General features: G+C 33.1%; 3 protein-coding genes across 5 annotated transcripts; 2 read left to right on the top strand and 1 right to left on the bottom strand.

Annotated features, from left to right (window-relative positions):
- Positions 1-2,440: 2,440 nt before the first annotated feature.
- Positions 2,441-3,504, top strand: LOC114742090 (L10-interacting MYB domain-containing protein-like). The gene is made up of 2 exons (XM_028930354.1): positions 2,441-2,758; positions 2,845-3,504. The coding sequence occupies exons 1-2, from the start codon at positions 2,441-2,443 to the stop codon at positions 3,502-3,504; spliced, it is 978 nt and encodes a 325-aa protein (XP_028786187.1).
- A 4,040-nt stretch (positions 3,505-7,544) lies between these two features.
- On the bottom strand, positions 7,545-7,961 carry LOC114742089 (S-protein homolog 2-like). The gene has a single exon (XM_028930353.1). The coding sequence runs from the start codon at positions 7,959-7,961 to the stop codon at positions 7,545-7,547; it is 417 nt and encodes a 138-aa protein (XP_028786186.1).
- A 3,547-nt stretch (positions 7,962-11,508) lies between these two features.
- Positions 11,509-15,920, top strand: LOC114742087 (peter Pan-like protein). Of its 3 annotated transcripts, none has more exons than XM_028930350.1 (8): positions 11,509-11,591; positions 11,888-11,989; positions 12,286-12,486; positions 13,014-13,244; positions 13,373-13,465; positions 13,559-13,746; positions 14,788-14,981; positions 15,357-15,920. In XM_028930350.1, the coding sequence occupies exons 2-8, from the start codon at positions 11,987-11,989 to the stop codon at positions 15,524-15,526; spliced, it is 1,080 nt and encodes a 359-aa protein (XP_028786183.1). In that variant the 5' UTR covers positions 11,509-11,591; positions 11,888-11,986; the 3' UTR covers positions 15,527-15,920. The 3 variants fall into 3 exon arrangements, with proteins under 3 accessions (XP_028786183.1, XP_028786185.1, XP_028786184.1); XM_028930352.1 differs by having other exon boundaries at positions 11,573-11,591; positions 11,917-11,989; XM_028930351.1 differs by lacking the exon at positions 11,509-11,591 and adding an exon at positions 11,620-11,701.
- Positions 15,921-20,555: the final 4,635 nt, after the last annotated feature.

Genomic DNA, 20,555 nt, shown 5'->3' with positions numbered 1-20,555 from the left:
GACATTCTTTTCTTAAATATGTTGCTGGCCAGTTAACATCCAATACCATAATTTTCATCTCCAACAGAAACAACATTGTGGTGAATGAATCTTATAACGACGAGCAACCTCATTATGTCCCATCTGAATTGGTTAACTACTTTTTTTTTGGTGATACAAATTTTAGGAAGGGGTTTGGGCTCAACCCAATCCAAGGGCAGGAAAACTAACCCCGCTCCACGGGCCCACGGACTAGGTAGGAGAGTACACATGCCTCCACCTCCCCCTGGCTATAGAGCATTAACCTCATGGGAATTAGCCCCAGGGGAACCCCGCTTCACAAGGCTGCGAATATGCCTCCCCAAGTGCCGCGATGGAGGCACAACAAAGTGCCACTCCCAGGAATCGAACCCGTGCCAAAGTGGACAACCAGGCACTAAGTCCAACCCCCTCGCCACTGAATCCACGGACGATGGGTAATTGGTTAACTACTTTCCACACAATGGTAATATGTCTGTGGTGAATGAACATTATAAGTATATGAGTTTATAATATTTCATGTTAAGTAGTTATGGGTTATGCCAAAAGCAATTTAAAATTTAGGAAGAATTTCCATAAACCCCCACTAAACAAATTAATATCAGTTAACCCCAAAAAAATTCTGAAATTTCATCGCAATAAATTTCAGAATATTCTGAGAGGTAACTAATATTAATTCATCTAGTGTGTTCGGTGTTAAAATGAAACTTTCCTCGTAAACAGCATTCTGGTCCTAACAATAGGTGATTTCTCGTTTTGATAGAAGTTCAAGTTATTTATCATGCGTGTGTACAAATAAAAAAGAAAATCTTAGGTAACGTAGAGATTTGAGAACTTGAGGTAATATCAAGAATTAGGTTCATGTGACTATGTGCCTGTTTGGATTCACTTTTATCAAGCTTAAAGTGAGCTTAAATTATAAAATAAGCTAGATTGCCCATTAGGCCTGTTTGGTTTCACTTATATGTGATTGGGCTTATGAAAAAATTGGCTGATGGAACGCTGGATTCTCATAAGCTCAAGAAAGGAGCTTATAGCTTAGCCCAGAAGAGCTTCTCGCGGGGAAAAAAAAAAAGAACCGTTGTGGGGGTGTCAGATGCTGTATTGTCTTTTTCCTCTCCCATTTTCATTTCCCCGTCTCACACACAACTCGTCTTTTTCCTCTCCCTCGTGCCTGTTCCTTTTTTCCTCTCCCATTCTCTCTTGCTGCCGTGAGCTGAAGGTCGCCCCGCTGAAGGTCCCTCTCTGGTCGCCGTGAGCACCGTCGTGGGTGTGAGGTGTCCGTGGTCGGCTGGAGCTGCCTCTTCCTTGCAAGTCCGAGCTGGTCACGCCGTCTGCAACCGAGGTCACCGCCGTCTGCTGTGGTTTGGAGCTGTGCGTCGATCTTGTCTTGCGATACACGGTGGGATCTATCTCTAGCTGCCTTCGATTCGGTTGATCTGTTACAGGTTGGTGATTACAATTTTTTCTTTCTTTTCTGGTTTGATTCTTGGTCGGATTTGCTGTCGCCGGTGGAAGTGAAGAGTTCTCCGTCGCCGGTGTTCGGTTTAAGACTTTTTCGGTCTGGTTTGTTGCGGTGCTCTGTTTCTGTCGCCGGTGGAAGTCAGGTGTTCTCCGTCGCCGGTGATTTTTTCGGTCGGTTTATGATAATTGCTTTGTTTTGCTTCTGGTTTTTCGACGGCTTGCTGGTGGTTTTGTGAATTAACGGGGAGCAGAACGTAGATGTTAAACGGACCCGATGTATACGTGATGAATGATTCATTTTTTTTTTGGTGAAAACGTGATGATCATTCTGGATATTGTAGTGCGTATGAGCTTGTGTATATGTGTATATCAGAGTGTTACACTGATTATTGGTACACTGATTATTGGGTTGCAATGGTCCTGGAATTTTGAAAGAAAAATGTACAAAAAAACAAAAATTTTTATGTGAAATAGATTGAAGTGTATATCAGAGTGTTACACTGATCATTCAATGGTTTTATGTGAAATAGACTGAAGAAAGTAATTTGATAACAATTTTTTAGTCATTATAATGCTGGTTTTTAATAATGTAATTAACTACTGAATTGTCTTCCCTAATTAAATTTCTATTAAATAAGTCATTATTAATTAAGTTTCTGTTAAAATATGGCAGTTCTAATTGAAAGATGAACAATTTTTTTTCAAACAATCAGAAAAACAATTGATTAATTGAGTTTTTGAATAAGAAAGCAAAACAGTTTTTACAATTATAATGTGTTAATTAATATTTTTATATTTCATAATAATAATTGGAGTTTTGATAACAAATGCATTTACAATAATATTAAGAAAATAGTATATATGTTTGTTTGGTGATTACATAATGTGGCTTTCATTATTATATATTTAGGGTTTTGGTTGATTTAGTTAGTTTTGTTTCCATCAAAAGGATAAAGAAATGGACAATGATAAGGGAAAAGCGACATGGGATCCTTACACGACAAAGATTCTAATCGATGTTTGTGCCGAGCAAATAGTGCACAAGGAACGACAAGGAACATCATTTACAAGGCCTGGTTGGGGAAAAATTGAAAAGAACTTTCAAGAAAGGAGTGGGAGAATGTATGACAGAAGGCAATTGAAGAATAGATTTGATATATTGCGAAAAGATTGGAAATTGTGGGATAAACTAATGTCTGGAGAGACTGGGATTGGTTATGATGTAGCCACAAATAGGATTTTAGCCTCCGATGAGTGGTGGCAACGAAAATTACTGGTAATTATTTCCGTTGGTTGAGTTTTAATTTTGAATATCCGTTACGACTTTGTTTGATTTTGCCTAATTATGTTAATGTAATGTAGGTTGACCCTAATTTCAAGAAATTTAGATATCAGGGGTTGATGTTTGCATCAGAGCTGCAGAAAATATTTAAAGATGTTGTGGCTTCGGGAGAGTATATGTATGCACCATCAGCCTCACAGCCCCAGTCGACACCTGTGACACAGGCTGGTACAGAAGAGGAGGAGGATGTTTATAGAGTTGGCCTGGACCAACAGGAAGGGTCAGGGGACAGTGAAGATGGAAATTTTGGAGTTGACCCAACAGCCACTGCAGGATTCACCGATGACTTTGCCGGTTGCAACTTAAACACCCCTGCAAGTACTGGACCAAGTGGCTCAGGAAGCTATGGAAAGCGGAAGAGGGGTGAGACATCTGATGTAAAGAAGAAGAAAAAAGCTTCCGCGTCTACTAAAATTTCTGATAGTCTTAGTGTTATAGCAGCTGCTTCTGACAAGCGAGCAGCGGCACTGGTTGAAGATCCCCAAATAGTTGACAAGGTTTTAGCACACCTGACTACCGTTGAGGAGCTTAATGATGATCCCCAACTATATTATGCATGTGCCAAGATGCTTACGCGGTTGAGGTGGGCTAGGCGAGCCTATTGGGGGTTTATGCATGATAGAAGCAAGTTGTTGGCGTGGTTAATACCGGCAGCACAAGATCCAGACACATGGAACTAGGCACCTCTAGAATAGGATTTAGTTTAGGATTTAGTTGTTGCATTTGTTAACTTGAAATGTTTGCTGTTTGAACCTGAACTGATGTGACTTGTTGTAGGAACTTTAGTAATGACTATGTAATATATTTATGCTAATTTCTAATTGTCATCTATGTGTTTGGTTTTTCTGTTTGTAGTGTGAAAATTATATACATGGGGTTTAGTGTAGTCCTTATAATGCTTACACTTTGTTGTTATTATAGTTACAGGGTTAACTCCAAAAATGGCTAATTGGAATGATGATTCACAGTGGAATGAAGATACTGTGAGGGATTGGGATGATGATTCTCCGTGGAATGAGGATACTTTGAGGGATTGGAATGATGATTCACAGGGGAATGAAGATGACCATTCAAGACGGTTATCCATGATTAATGAGGAATTAACACAATATGAAGCAGTAGGTGCATTGGTTGGTCATTACTGTGAAATGTATATGTTTAAACAACCCCGTAGAACTAGTGAGCAAACAGGAAATTTATGGGTACAAGACATTATGAATGGGCATGATGATCGATGTCCTGAAATGTTTAGAGTGGATAAACATGTTTTCCACCTCTTATGTACTAAATTGGAGGAACATGGTTTGCGAAAGTCTAGGTACATAGGAATTGAAGAAGTGGTCGCGATGTTTTTAAATACGATTGCACATGGACAATGTAATAGGATGATCCAGGAACGATTTCAACGTTCAGGGGAAACTGTAAGTAGGCACTTTCACAATGTACTACAAGCTTGCCTTAGCCTATCAAGTGAACTCATTCGACTTGTAGATCCTACATTTCGTGGAACTCATAGAAAAATTGAGAATGATCCACGTTATTATCCATTTTTTAAGGACGCAATCGGAGCAATTGATGGTACTCACATACCGTGTGTTGTCCCCGCTGCAAAACGAGATAGATTTATTGGCAGAAAGGGAAATCCATCACAAAATGTCATGGCTGTATGTGATTGGGATATGTGTTTCACTTTTGTCTTGGCAGGATGGGAGGGATCTGCACATGATGCTCGTATATTTGATTGCGCTATTACAAATTCATCTCTAAATTTCCCTCATCCACCTCCAGGTATATGTTTATATGTTCCAATCATGCACGTTTTTAATTATTTTATATTTTCATTCATTTCATAACGTCTGAAATTGTTTCATGAATCTTTAGGGAAATATTACTTGGTTGATGCGGGATATCCAACACCAAATGGATATCTAGGTCCATACAGATCTGAGCGCTACCACCTTCCGGACTTCCGACGACAAGTAGGATTCCGAAATAGTAACGAAGCCTTCAATTATTATCATTCCAGTTTAAGGTGCACAATAGAAAGAACATTCGGTGTCTGGAAGAATAGATTTCAAATCCTACGAAATATGCGCAGTTACGACTTCCAAACACAAGTGTACTTGGTTTGTGCAACAATGGCCATTCATAACCTTATAAGGAGACATTCAAGCTCTGACTTCTATTTTCAACAAGCTGAAGATGGTAATGTAATTGGCGAACATGATCAGACTGAAGCTAGTCAACCATCACCTTCAAATGTCAATTCACAGTCTTCATCTCATATGAATCGCGTCCGTGATGCAATCAGAGACCAAATTATCCATAGCTTATCAATTAATTAATTATGTAATATTATTATTTCATTTCACTTTGTTGCAATACTACTAATTGGAGTTCAAAACAGTTTTATCCGTTCAAATTATGTTTTGCTTTTATTTGCCTAATATTTTTTATGATTTCTCTAAATTTTTCAATTTTAATTCACCTCTTCATTATATTATCTCAATTCTTTTTTTTTTCATGTTTCACTTTATATTTCAAATATTTTTTGATTTTTTAAATATTTTATAATTTAATCCACTCATTAAATTTTATTTCTTCATATTATTTTATTTTAATTTTATTGTATTGTCTTAAATCAATTTTTCATCATGTTTCATTATTTATTAAAACTCATGCCCATTTTGGTAATTTTTCAGCCAAAATTACTTTTACTCAACTATAATCCAAACAAGCTTTTTCCAATCTCATTTTTGTAAACTAGCTTATCTGAACTCCAATCCAAACACAATTCAGCTTATCCAATTTAACTTTTACCAACTTCATTTTTCCATAAGCTACTTTTTCTATAAGCTGTTTTTTCAATCGCTATTCCAAACGGACCCATACTGTGTTGAGATCAATTTTTCTACATGATTATATACATTAAATATATTTTATCTTATATTATATGAAATTTAAAATGATTTGTGTATTATATATATAAAATCAAGATCAAATGTTATCAAATTTATTTTTTTAATTTTTTTATAAAAAATATGACTACTTTTGGTACTTAATATAAAAGCTAATTTAACATTTAATTTAGCTCTGCATATAAGAACTTAATTTTTTTTATCTCTCATATTTATCTATTTTTTAAAGTAATTTTATAGTAGTTGCACATGTTAAATGGTAGTTCTACTTAATAAACATGATTAGTAAGGATATTTTAGAAAGAATAGCACATATTTATTACAAATAACTAACTTAACAAACTTTCTTAACCTACTCAAATTAGTCTGTTGGCGCTTATATTGATAGTAGGTAGTAATATGTCTTGTTCCTAATATAAGAACCAGTTTCATTTTTATTTTAGTCCCAAATATAAAACTCCAATCTATTTTGTTTATTATATTTATTTATTTTTTTAATCAAAATAGTCATTGTAATAATGGTAGTTCCAACTAATACACTTGATTAATAATGATATTCTAAGAAAAATAATATTTATTTATTATGAATAACTAACTTAACTAGTTTTCTTAATCTACTTAAATTAATTAACTAGCTTTTATATTAAAAAATAGACAGTAGTATTAAATATAAAATTATTACAATATGAATAGAACAACTTCCGCCACCAGCACGCACGACACAGACAATATATTAAGAAAACAGGCAAACAGAAAGCATCATATTTGGCATATAAGCACATTAACCCTAACCGAATCTTTTTTTTTTTTTGGGCAAATAACCCAATCTGATTTTAAGAGGAACAAATATATATCAAGATAGATCAGATTCGAATTCAGGAAAGGGCCGTAGAACTAATTCGGTATTTCTTCAGAGAAAATAAAATTGTTTTATTATACTCCTTTGGTCCTTAATATAAAACTCATTTGACTAATTAAATTAAATTAAAGAAGTTAGGTAAGTTAGTTAATTATAAGAAATGTGACTTTTTTTTCTAAAATATCATAATCATCTTTCTTAATACCCCCTTTTCTTCTTCTACTTAATTATGGTTGAGGGAGTATCCATAGAGGTAATTTAGAGAAAATTGATAAATATGAAAAATGGGTTTTATATTTAGAACTAAAACTAATTTAATAATTGGGTCCTATATTAAAGACCGGAAAAGTATATATACAAAATAAATTTTAATATAAATTGTAGATCTTTTTGTGAATGCTTGTGAACTAACAACAAGAAAGATACGAGAGCAAAAGAAGACAAATATGAAGGCCTTATTTGATTTTTTTTTGAAATAATTTTTATTTTTGAAAACAAATTTTTTAAAAAAAAAACTTGTTTCATGGTTAATTTTTAATTAAGTTTTCCTAATACGAAAAATAGAAATATATTTTTGAAATTAAAAACTCAAAACAATTTTAACATGTTTTTTCTAACTCGCAGTAGTCGGCTCTCCACCCTACCTCTGCCGATTTGCCAACTTCGTCTATTGTTGCTGCATGCACTCTCCACTCCACTCCGTATATCTTTTGTTTTTTTAAAAAAAAAAAGAAACAAATTTTTCGTTTTTTTTATTTCCAAAAATTATCTTGAAAAAATTATATATAAAACTAATATAAATTAGTTAAAAACGTAATAAAAACAGAAAAATGAAAAAAAAAAAAGTCAGACGAAATATCTATTTCTTTACTGATTTTTATTCATAGCATCGATCATCAAACACAGATCATGATCGTATTACAAACATTTCATTGTGGATTAATTAGTTGATCCAAGAATCACAATAATATATAATCTGAGAATTGTTTGGATCAACCCTACATGGCTTATCTTGCTTGATGCTCCAAGTGCACTCAGGTTGGCAGTAGGGGTTATCTCTATAATCCACGTATATTGGGAACCCGTGAGATTTCCCATCCCATTTAAACGTACAATCAATGGACGGAGTGGCGCTCGGATCCAAACTGAACTCTTTCACCTGGCTGCTACCAAGAACTTCGGCCGGCGTCGCCGTCTTCGTGCCGCCGTTTGCTCCATACACTGTGCAATTTAGGGTTAGGGTTTTCCCCCCATCTAAATTGTTCTTCACTCTCGTTTTAGATGCTGCGTCGGAATAATCTGATGCTATCAGAAGCAGCGAAAGGGCCAGCAGGATGGCTTTCACAAGATTTACAGACATTCTTCTTCTTCTTCTTCTTGATGCTTTTCTCAGAATATACTATTCTTATCAGAAGCAATGAGGTTTTGCAGAATTTATATTACGGTACAAGGTCCCTGTGTTTTGAAATGTGTTTCCCCATTTATGGTAATGCTTTATTACATATTAATTTGTATTCATTGTGAGTATCAGAAACTTGGGAAAACAGAATCAAAAATCACGGTGAATGAGGGATTGTGTTGGATGTATGCGTGCGTGTGTGTTTTTTTTAAAAAACAGAGCAAGCATTTAAGCCTACTAAAGTCTAATTTATGGGAGTGTTTAGATGGAAAGCAAACCATGACTTTAGAAGTGATTTTACGATCTACAAGGTAAATATGTGGAGGAGTTTATCTCGATTTGCGGAAAAATACTTCTGAGAAGTACTTTTCAGGTATCCAAACACCTCTTATATTCCTTTTTCCCCGTAAATAGTTGGATTTCAAATTTAATATTCAATTAAAATTCTTTCTATAAGCTGCAGTCTCTGACTCTTTTCCTTTTTAAGCTTATTTTATCATTTTTCGTAATTACCCACTGTCAATATCTCATTCTGGCAACAAAAAAAAAAGTCTCATTTGTGCTTGGCGGAGAAAAATTAAGTCTCATTTGGGGCGTTAATCCTTATTACTACCTCCGGTCCTGATTATAAAAGTCAGTTGACTAATTTGAGGAGATTAAGGAAGTAAGTTGAGTTAGTTATTTGTCCTAAATAGGTGCTGTCTTTCCTAAAATATCCTTGCTAATCAAGTGTATTGACTATAACTCTTATTATTAGAAGGGCTACTATAGAAAGAAATGTATAAATATAAGAGATAAAGTAGATTAGGGTCTTATATTTAGGATCAAAATAAAAGTTAAACAGAGTCTTATATTAAAAATCGGAGATAGTATTTCGTAATAATTCATCCTCCGCAAGATTGGTAGGCACAAATAAGAGGAAGTTTGGCAAACCTCGAAAACATATAAAAAAAATTTACTTTCATACATATCAAAACAAAACTTCTCAACATATTTATTAATTATTTCTAAAAAGTTAATCCAAACATATTTTCTAAATAATAAGAAGTACATCTTGACCAGGCAGATAAGAAAAGAGAAAATCACCAAAAAAAGATCATGAAAATTGCAAAATTGCTAATTAAGTATTTTGTCAAAAATATGTTGTCATTTGCAATCCAATTATTGTCAAAATCTATGAAAATATTGTAACAGGTCTCAATTTGTGATTTCGCAATTTTCATGGTCTCTTTTTATGACTTTAATTTCCCATAAAAAATGGAATTCTCAAACAAATCATACTATTTTCAGCTTAAAAAGAAAGAAGAAGGAAGATCGCTTAATTCCAAGCTCCCTGTACAAACAAAACGTGCGTTCATTTTTTTTGGTTTTTTTGCCAACAAGTTATCATACGTTCATTCTTTTTTTTTTTTGACCTTGTATCATACGTTCATTCGAAAAGTAAGAATCCTTATAATTATCCTTACAAATCATAAGGTCATTATTTTCTTCTATATGCTTTAGTATCCGCTGCAAATCTATATTCTGATTGGTGGTTACGTGTCTTGCACTCGCAACTCAGTAAATTTATACCTTTTAAGTTCTAAAACCACTTTTGGACTGTTGGACGTGGTACCCGAACGTTTTGTGGGATGTGTTGAGTGAAACTAGAAGTGTTCAATTTATCCCGTCTTGATTTCAATGAATTCGGGATGGGACTAAAAAAAAATTCAAGACGAGATAGTAACCGGGACGGGACGCGTCCGTTCGTCCCAAAATATTTTTTAAAAAAGAATTATTTATTAATTATTATTATATTATTTAATTTGCTTATTAATAACAATTATAATTTTTATAGTGATTTTTAGCTCTTAAATTGTAGTATTATCTTAACAAAATCTCCTTTCTTAATAAAACAATTCATAAAACCATTATATAGTATTTCTTTTATAGTATTATTTTTACACCTTTTTTATACTATATAATTGAGTTTTTTACATAATTTTTTATAATGTTTTTATTTTTAGAAACCTAATGAAAAGTAAGTATTATAACATAAAAAAATTCATACATAAAATTATAATATTTTCTTAAAAAAAGGGGAAATGGTACATAGGACAAAATTCCCGTCCTATCCCTGTTCACCGGGACAAACTTATCCTGGTCCTGTCTTGTCCCGTCCCGTGAACACTTTAAGTGAAAGTGCTGTTTGTGAGCAAAATAATGGGTGTGTTTGGTTTTTTTTTTTTTTTTTGAGCTGAATAGTGCGATATTTTTATTGCAGAATTAAGAAAACTTACAAACATCAGCAGAACTCACAAAGCAGAAAGGAAAGCAAAGCAAGGGCAACACAACCAACCAAAGAAACGTGTGTCTAAATGACGCACGATCAGATTCAGATACACGGCATGAATAAACTTTTCTTCCCAATGCATCAAAATTTAGCTTCAGATACGACGCACGATCGGATTCAGAAGTCCATTTGAAAGAATACTATACCAAACGATTGCTTATCTCCTAATAACCTACCAACGCACCACGTCCAATTTTCTAGGCACGTTTGGGTCTCCCAAACTCAAACGGGCGCAATGATTGCAAAGCAAAATGGAGCAAATTTAGTTAGAAGAGATTTCCTATTAACCAAATTAAAAGATCTTAGCTTCTACTCCTGGCCAATTATGATTCTGTATTCCACCAGAATAAATAAATGAATAATCACACACACACACACACGTGGATGGTTAACTCAAATTTTATTGAAGGCATGAGACCCAGATCGATAAAATTAAAAGAAATTTAGCGGGATTTATATGTGAATCTTGATTCAAAGCTTGATGGAGATATTCATCGATTGAAGAAAAAGAAAGGAGATGAACCTTCTCCCATGACATCAATAAAATCTGCGACTACATAAAAAATTTCATAAATGAGGGTGATGATATATTTGAGGAGTATGACTTGCGTGGTTAGAAATTAATGATACAGGTCAGTCATATATGTCATGTCTTATTTCTACTTTTCTTGACAGCCTTCATGACCAGAATGCCTCAAATGAGAGTGATTAATTTAACCATGGACTAATTTTGAGTTATAAACTAAAAAATTATTTCAAATGAAGTTTCATCAGTGGCAACAAACAATTTACCTTTTCAATAGCATTTTTAGCCTATTTTAATATGAAATATATTTCAATTTTAACATATTTATTTATAATTTGTGAGATATTATAATAGTACTTGTCAAAACTAAAATGTTTCTTGCCTTACTAATTAATGAGATATTTAAGTGGAAACCAAATCATATTTTTAAAAGTGATTTTATAATATACGAAATAAGCATGTAAGAGAAATTTTATTTTTACTTATATGAAAATAATTTTTAGGTAATTTTGGATATCCCAAACACCCGGCAAGTACGCATATTTTGATCATGGTTTTCTAAATTAAATTTTTTTAAAATTATACCACTAGAAAGAGCCGTCTTGCGACAAAACAGCGTTTGCATAGCGGAAAGGGGAAAGCCAAGGCGCGTCAGTTCAAAGTTCTGTCATTTTGGCGCCGCCATCCTTGCCTCGCCATCTGCGGCTTCTTCTCCCGTCTTCTATTATCTCAGGTGTGTTTTCGCCCTCTCTTTCCTCCCTTTTTTTGTCTTCTGTACCGCTCCAAAAACCCTTACCTGGTGGCTGGTTATTCTAGTATGTGTACCTTCCGGTCCTAACTAAGGTTCGTTTCACTGTCCGTTCTGCAATTTCTCGTAGCTTCATTCCACCCCCTCCACCCTCGAATATGTATAAATGGGGACTGCTCATTTTGTTTGTTTTTACCCCTAGACTTGTCCTGCAATAAATTGAAACTTGCACTTGAATGTTTAATCTAAACTTCGCTGTGTTTGGATTATCAATTTGACAGTATTGCTGCAACTTTGTTTGCCCTATCAGACTCTGTCGACTACTTCGGAAAGGGTAGCTAAATACCTTTGAGATTTGCAGAGTCACTCTTTGGCTAACCATGGTAAGATGAGCCACTTCCTCTTGTTCTCTCTTAATATTCTTGCTTTCTTTTTACCACCTTGGTAATGATCCTTGAATTAGTCAGATGGAGAGGAGATCGGAAGGTAACACTGTTAGTTTAAAACTTTTTTTTTATCTTTATACGGTATTTGTCTTTTTACTGAATTGGGCGTTACTTTCTTCAAGTTTCTGGGCCATCCAACAAAAATCCCCTCCCCTTCTGGTTCTTCTCTTTTATGGGCTTTAGTTTTGGCTTAACCGTTTGTTGTTGCTCGTTATCCTTTTGAATTGGAACAGAGGAAAAAGAAGAGCTTCTTCAGGAAGCCTGTGGTCATCAAGAATCAGAAGCAGCAACAGCAGCCATCTGTGGATCCTATTACGGGAAAGAAGATCCCTAAGAGTTTTGTGTTTTCAAGAGGGAAGTTGCCTGGTCCTCTCAGGCAACTTCAGATGGACCTGAGAAAGTTGATGCTGCCTTATACCGCTCTCAACCTCAAGGTGGATGTTTCTGGATTCCCCCCCCCCCCAATTCATATTCTGCTGTACTTGTTATCTAGAGAAGATTAATTAAACTATTATAAGAATAAATTTAGTTTTAATTGTGAAGTACTATTTGTGCGCTTGCAACAAGTCTAACAAATGGCCAAATCCCTATGAACGTTTTAGAATGAATTATGTACTTATGTGGAAGTCAATTAATAAACTCTGCATTCTTGGAATTTACTGTCATGAAGTGTCTGCTTGATTGCGAAATAAACCATTGGAGGGTAGGAAATGACAGCCATACTATGAAGAGTTTAAACTACAAAGAAAATTGCTTCTTGACATAAGCTCACGAATCTAGCCACTGTTTCGAAGTTAAACTAGATTATTGGTAGCTTGAAGCTCGCAAGTGTTAATATTTCTCAGCCTGATTATTGATTTGCACCAAGATCTATTTCATTAGAACATTCTGCATGTATTTGCCCATATAGCATTGGTTAAATCCTTTTTTGTTGACAATACATTTTTTCTTCTGTTTGTAGGAAAAGAAACGAAATAATCTAAAAGACTTTCTGAATGTTGCTGGGCCTATGGGTGTTACACATTTCCTGATACTCTCGAAAACTGCCACTGCACCTTATTTGAGGGTTGCAACGACCCCTCAAGGACCTACTCTTACTTTTAAAATAAACGAATACTCATTGGCAGCTGACATTGCTCAGTCTCAGTTGCATCCTCGGTGCCCTAAAGATCTTTTCAAAAATTCAGCTTTGGTAAAATATCTTATCCACAGCTGTTCATTGAAAGTCACTTGCTTTTGTGTTCTATTTCCAGATTTTATAGTTTGCCAGTAGAGTGTTGAGAAATGGTTATTTGATATGCTGGTTGATTATTTTGGTAGATTGTGCTTTCTGGTTTCGTGAGTGGAGACCTTCCTCTACAGCTTACAACTAACATGTTTCAGAACATATTCCCAACAATTGATGTTAAAACTGTAAGTTTTAAACCCAACAGCATATTTAATGAATAGCTTGACATTCAATTCCTTCATTTTTTTTTTTAATCGTTACTTAATGTTTTGCTTCAGGTTAAACTCTCCTCTTGCCAGAGAATTGTGCTGCTTAATTACAACAAAGACACAAAGCTCATTGATTTTCGGCATTATTCCATAAGATTGCAACCTGTAGGTGTTTCCCGTAAAATAAGAAAATTTGTGCAAAACCATCAAGTCCCTGATTTAAGGAATCTTCATGACGTGAGTGATTTTATCACAAAGTAAGATACTTGCTTTCTATCTTTTTGTTTTTAATATTTACAAGATAGTTGGGGAGCGAGTTAATAGAATTTATTCGTGTCCTTTATAGTTGGGTTTTCCTGAACTTTGGCAACCTTTATAACTTGATGTATATTTTATCTAGGGAAAGTGATAAAAAATACCTGTTGAACTTCAAAAGGAGAAATAGGAGATTGTAGCATGTCAAAACCTTTACAAGAATAGTCATAATCACCTATTTGTCATTTTGAAATTTAATAGGTATTTATTGTCATTTTCCCTTTTATTCGTTGCTTGAACTACAAATTTATGATAGAGCCCTCAACTCTAATAAGCTTATAACCACAAAATTCAGAAATAAACCACAAACAATGTGGGAGTGATAGCACTATTTCTGAATAATAAAATTGAATTACAAGGGAAATGATGATTCAAGCTAATCCCATCTCCCTCATGCACCCATTGACAAAAATTACAATCAGATAACAGTTACGCAGAGTACAAGGATAAAAACAAAAAAGTCACTACGCACACTGCCTGCACTCTAGCTACACCTAAAACCTACTTATTCGCCCCTTCTTTACCCTCATGGTAACGATCCTTCTTTGTAATCCTCATGACGGCTGGTATTTCCGTTTTTTGCATCATTTCCCTTAATCTTCTGATTTAGGTCCTAGGAAATGATTTATAAATCTTCTATGAATCTCCAGCTTTCTCCAGCTATATGAGAACTTGATATTGGCATCTTGGTCAGTAATATATATGAATTAACCAAATGGTTTTTCAAGGATTCTTCTCTTGTGAGATATTTCTTGAACGGTACTCTTGCATATGCATGCATACATACATACATACATATATATATATATATATATATATATATATATTAACGAGAACCTTTTATATTCTGATAAAGAACTGGAATTGGGAAATGAGCCAAAAATTTAGTATGGAAAATAATTAATCATATTGAATATTCCTCTTTGCTTGTGTTCTTGTTCTAAGACTTATTATTATTATTATTTTTTTGGGGTGCTTTGAAGGGCTGGCTATGGATCAGAGAGTGAAGCAGACGATGAAGCAGCAACAGTGACTTTGGCAAGTGATCTTGGTAGAGTTAATCGTGCTTCTACAAAAAGTGCTGTGAAGCTCCAAGAGGTCGGGCCCAGGATGACACTTAAGCTAATCAAGGTTGAGAAAGGGCTGTGTTCGGGGGAAGTCCTCTTCAGTGAATATGGTACTAGACATGATAAATTGATAAATAGGGGCATTGGCATTCAGACCTTAACTATTTTTTATTAGCCATTAGTATATTTTCTCTCTTAAATCTTAAGAATCCAACCATAATGCTTTTATTAAACATTTATTATTGATGTTGAAAGAAATCACTGCTAGAGAAGTGATGATGCTTGTGAGATCTCTTGTTTGTAGATTAGAGGTTGCTATTTGCATCAGATGATTGCGTTTTGCGTGCCTATTTTGCACGTGCACGAGACAACACACAATTCCTCTAACAGTTTCCTTTCAACTTTCCTCTTAGTCATGACTTTTTTAAATGTGTCTTTTGTTAATAAAATATGTGTTCTTTAATTGGTTACCCCTCTCTTTTTAGGAAACGAAGGTGGCAGAGGAAAACATGATGACAAGACACAAGAGAATCAAGATAGAGAAGAATCCGAAGATAGTGAGGGTGAGGATGAAGGCGGAAATGGAGAAGATTCGGAGGACATTGAAGATGAAGATGGAAATGGAGAAGATTCGGAAGACATGGAAGACGAGTAGCATTAAATGAACGGTGTTGTATATTGAGAAATGGAGTGTTTTATGTAAAAGATGTTGGGTATTTGTGTGAGCGGCATCATTACTATACAGAAGTTGCTACCAGAAAATTTTTCATTGAGCATTCTGGTTCCTCAGAGCTCAAGGACAGGTACCGGCCTTCAGAACAGAACAGATCCTGTTCGGGTAAGGTCGTGAGCGTTCTGGTTCTTTAAGATCTATGAAGATCATAACTATACAGAAGTTGCTACCAGAAGATTTTTCATCGAGCATTCTGGTTCCTTAAGATTTATGAAGATCACAAGAACACCAGGGATAAAATTATAACCATGATTAGTTCTTTACTTTGAGAACCATCCCATCGTCTACATTAATGATTTCGCATGACGGAGCTTAATTTCAAAAGGGCATATCTTTACTGATGGGGTATATCTTTACTGATGTACTAACATAAGTGGATAATTTGAAATGTGTGTGTGTGTGTGTGTATAGATGGAAAAAAATTATATGAGAAGAATTATTTCTATTTGAGATTTATAATGTTTGAATCTAGATTAAGTTGTGCGCGTGCGTGTATATATATGGTTTTTTTTATCCAAATATGATAAACAATAAAAAAATTTTACTCAGATATGATAAGATCAAAATATTCACTGAGATTATACCTGAAATCATTCAGACTGTGATTGAGTTTAAATTTGTATGGAACTCATTTAGATTAAGAATGAGTTTAGTAGAACCTACATCACAAAATAATAAAACTCGTTCAGACTAAAAATGAGTTTAGTGGGACCCATCACAAAATAATAGAACTTGTTCAGATCAAGAACGAGATCAGTAGAACTTATCACAAAATGAAAGTTGTTCTTGGTCTCAACAACTTCAGTGGGACCCACAATTTGTTCTACATTGCACATGAAATTCCTTCCTTCCATGCTTTTTCAACTTTCTTATTTGACTAGACCTTATGCTTTTGCTTTTTCCAGCCACACGCGCAAAGTGTTCTTGCTTGAATTCCTTCCCCAAATATCCCCATCAGTAGAGGACTCAGGGAGTAGTCATTCATATCTTCAGCTCAACTCACACGTAAGTGTTTTGTTTTGACATGTGAATGCATAGTATAAATTCTGCCTATATAATGCATCTAGTGGCATTGGGCATTCCCACTCAAATATGCCTTCTTGCCACTTCTCAAATTCTTCTTAAACTTCTCTAGCTCCTTCTATTCTTCTTTCTCCTTCCACACTTTCATGTGAAATAGGTGATGTGTGTGGTCTTGCAAATATTGTATATGTTTTATCTTAACTTGAAATTTGATTTTTCTTCTGACTAAGGTACATTCTCTTGATTATTTTTTTTTTTTTAAATTTTGGTATGTATTTGGCTAAATGATGGATAAGAATTTTATATTTAGTCATTTTTACATGTTGAGTTTGTTTTAATTAAAAAAATGTAGACATATAATTAATTGTCATATAAAATAAATTGTAGTTTATTTTTTTATAATGTAATTAATATATATCTTTTTTTTAGTAGATAGTGTTTGAGTAAATATGTAGTCAGATTAAATATATATCTAGTTAGATGATATTTGGTTGTGAGCTTAGTCTAGTCTTGTATCTGGCTAATGAAAACTAGCACTAGATGGTGCCAAAATTTTCCTGATAAAAAGAGTACTGATGGTGGGGTTAATAATAATGAAAGAAATGAGTTTTTTTTAATTTTTTTGGGAAAATTAGAGAGGAGAACCTAGAAAAAGCAATATTTATTAAAGAGGATCTTAAAAATTATAATTATTTAGGAAGACTAAATAATAAAATATAAATTTAAAAAAATTACTCAACAGCAATGGCTAATTGTTTTGTCATATTAAGTAATTATAATTTTTAAATAACTAGTGTGAAATAGTTATTAACATTTATTTTTTTTCAATCATAAGGATGCTTTTTCGGTTCACTTAAACAGTACCTAATATAAAATTACACAAGTGTGTTCGTTATAAGCTTATCATTATTCAATGTAAATTTACCAAAGTATATATCTCATCAAAAACTTTTATTCACAATATAGAAATTAGAGGCTGAAAGAAATATAATTATTCTTTAATAATATAAATAAATTAAAATTGAACACTTGAAGTATGGAGTTGGGACCGAGAGAAAAATGAAGCAGAGGCAATTTTTTTTGAATAAAAAACTCACATTTCCAAATTAACTTATTTAATCAAATATTTATCTAATTTAATCATTAAAAATATCCAATAATGGAGCATAAGTTAGAGAAAATTTAAGGATGTAGTTGTGGGATAATTTAATATTTTTTAAATATATTTAATCTTTTTAAATACTTATAATTTTTAAGATCCTTTCTAATAATGAAGCAGAGGCAATTATTTTAGCTCATATTTTTTATAATATTTAATTATAAATTTTTTGAATAAAATGGAATGAATAGAAAGTTATTTATTTAATATATTTAAAATATGTAATTTATATTATTAATTTTATATTTATATATTAGAATTTATAATACATTTTTAATATATAACGTTTATTTTAAATTTAAATTAATTTTTTAAATTTATTAAATTTAATATATTAATTTTTTATTCTAAATATTTTTTATGATAGATATTCCACAGTCATTGTTCATTTAAAGATGTTACAGGTTACTATCTTACTTAAAAATGTATGCCGAAATCACACAGCAAATATTTGATAAATATTTATTATCAAAATTTTACAAATTTTAAAACTACCTTTTTTTTTGTTGATAATGCTGGATGAAAAAATGTAGGACAAAATCCCTGTCCTAGTGCCACGTCCTTAAGTCAACATAGTAGTCTCCTTGATAGAATGACCGATGACAATATAATTTAGCAGCCATATGAATCTTCTGAAGTGTGCCAATTTATTCTAGAATATTGCTTGGCAACACCTGAAATTTGACTTGCTTTAGTTCCTCTAATATGTTTTCATATTATAGAATGGTATCACCCTAATCATGTACTAAGACAATTTAGTCGTCAACAACCTATTCCTATCATGTCTGTTCATTTAGGAAATTACTATACAATACAACTACGTAGCAGAATAACGACAGATTGGACTCAACAATATTCAAACTTTATTGAAGCATGGAATGGATGGCCACATGCTGTTGTTGATCCTCCTCTGGCACTTGGTGAACTTGATCGAGCATCTGAATACATGCAATGGTATGGGAGACATATAAGACGATGGATTCAACGTGTTAGTAGTGATACTGGCTATATGGTAAGATTTTTTTAGTTTTTTCTTCGATCAATATTATCATTTTCTTTTATACGAAAACTTTTTCAATCTAATGTTTTATTTATTCCATACTAACATAGCAGAACAATTATATAGGCTAACAATTAATTCTCGTTCAACATTGTCGCATCTGAATCCTTGTCATCTCGTAAAAGGAAAAGAAAGAGGAGTCGTCACCAAAATTTTAAAAGGGTAATTTTGGAAACCTAAAAAAATATGGTCTACGGAAACCGAATAGGGTTCGAGAGTTGATTGTGTGTGGGGAAGGTGGTAGGCACCCCTCAACACCCATTCAAAAGAACGGTTATCCTAAATCAACTAGTCAAAGTTAATATGGCATTTTTATTATATTTTAATTATCTTAAAAAAAGATAGAAACAAAAAACATGTTATATACAAAAAATAAAAAATAAATTATTTATAAAACTAGATTTGATCTAGGATAAAAATCTAGGACCTACGTACTTTTTAGAGGGATCAAAATCTATGTAGTTCGAGAGTAAAAATACATGTCACTTAGTTGATATTTTTTTAAAACTATTTATTCAATTAAAAAAGGTATTTTTTTGGTAGGTTTGTATTTTTTAATATATGAAAACAAATTTTTTATTTTTATTTAGAAAATATTTTTTGAAAGAAATTTTGGATTATCCTCAATGTGGAGGTTCCCATAACCTCACATGGAAGAATAATCATTTGAGCCTATGGAGATTCTAAAAATCTCACATGGCCTTAACAAAAACATTTTGAGATTACGCGTACATGTTTTAAATATATTTTCTATTCTATTATTTATTTATAAACATGGTGCCAAAATTATTTTCTTTCTTTTTATTTCAAAGGGGAAATTTGTGCAACCATATTGGTATTCCTGTGGAGGCTCCCATAGTTCACATGATTACTAATGAATCTAGATACCTGCAGAGGTTTGAAAACCTCATACGGTATGGATTGTAAAAAGAAAAGCACTTTCGAAAACAAAAAAGAAAGAACACCCAAAAATAAGTCAACATGAAACTCAAGTTAAACATAATAGATAGGGATAAAAAGTTCATACTTGATGCTCCACTTATCAATTGGCTAAAAAAAAGAATACGTTATATAATAAACCAATAATAAAAAACTATATACACATATTAGTAAAAAGACATGAACCAAAAACAGAATAAATAAAATGAAATGAAAAAAAGAAAGAAAGTATATATCAAAGTGAGTACATATGGAAGATAAATAGATAAAGGCATATTTCGAACAAATCAAAAAGAAGAGAAGGGGAGTAGTGAGAATTAACTAAAATCATGTTGGATTCAACACTTTAGTCATCACTGCTCAAGCTTACAAATGTGATAACAATCACAAAAGTACAGGCTTTTGTTGGGTAGAAGAAAGAAGATGAACAAAAGATTTTGCTCTAGTTAAGCCTCCTCTCTCTTTCCCAACCCAACCCGTTGCCATGAAATGAGACGAGAGAAAAGCTCTCTACCTTGCCTCTTTTTTTACTGGGAAATTCCCAGTCCTCTCTTCTAACCCTTACTCTCTTATTTATGAGCTCTACCTAGAGTTTTTTTTCAATTTTTCTCTAATTTCTGTTTTTAATTTTTCTTAATTATGACTCATAATGTAATTTACATATTTAAGTACCAAATCATCATCAAATTATGATTTTTTTTTATTTTTTTTAATTATGATTCCAAAATATATTTTAAATTGAGGAGCCAATCATCTTAAATAAAGAAAAT

This window comes from Neltuma alba, unplaced genomic scaffold (assembly GCF_004799145.2).
Source record: "Neltuma alba isolate B1F8T4 unplaced genomic scaffold, ASM479914v2 tig00003638_pilon, whole genome shotgun sequence".
Taxonomy (NCBI): Eukaryota; Viridiplantae; Streptophyta; class Magnoliopsida; order Fabales; family Fabaceae; genus Neltuma; species Neltuma alba.
Note: the sequence above shows the minus strand (reverse complement) of the source record. Positions and strands in the feature narration are given on the sequence as shown.

Excerpts from the sequence above, each read along its gene's own strand:
- LOC114742090 (XM_028930354.1), top strand. The coding sequence starts at position 2,441 with ATGGACAATGATAAGGGAAAAGCGACATGGGATCCTTACACGACAAAG. Across the intron at positions 2,759-2,844 it reads GGTGGCAACGAAAATTACTG|GTTGACCCTAATTTCAAGAA; the intron begins GTAATTATTTCC and ends AATGTAATGTAG.
- LOC114742089 (XM_028930353.1), bottom strand. The coding sequence starts at position 7,961 with ATGTCTGTAAATCTTGTGAAAGCCATCCTGCTGGCCCTTTCGCTGCTT.
- LOC114742087 (XM_028930350.1), top strand. Across the intron at positions 13,245-13,372 it reads TTTTCAAAAATTCAGCTTTG|ATTGTGCTTTCTGGTTTCGT; the intron begins GTAAAATATCTT and ends TTATTTTGGTAG. Across the intron at positions 14,982-15,356 it reads AGTCCTCTTCAGTGAATATG|GAAACGAAGGTGGCAGAGGA; the intron begins GTACTAGACATG and ends CTCTCTTTTTAG.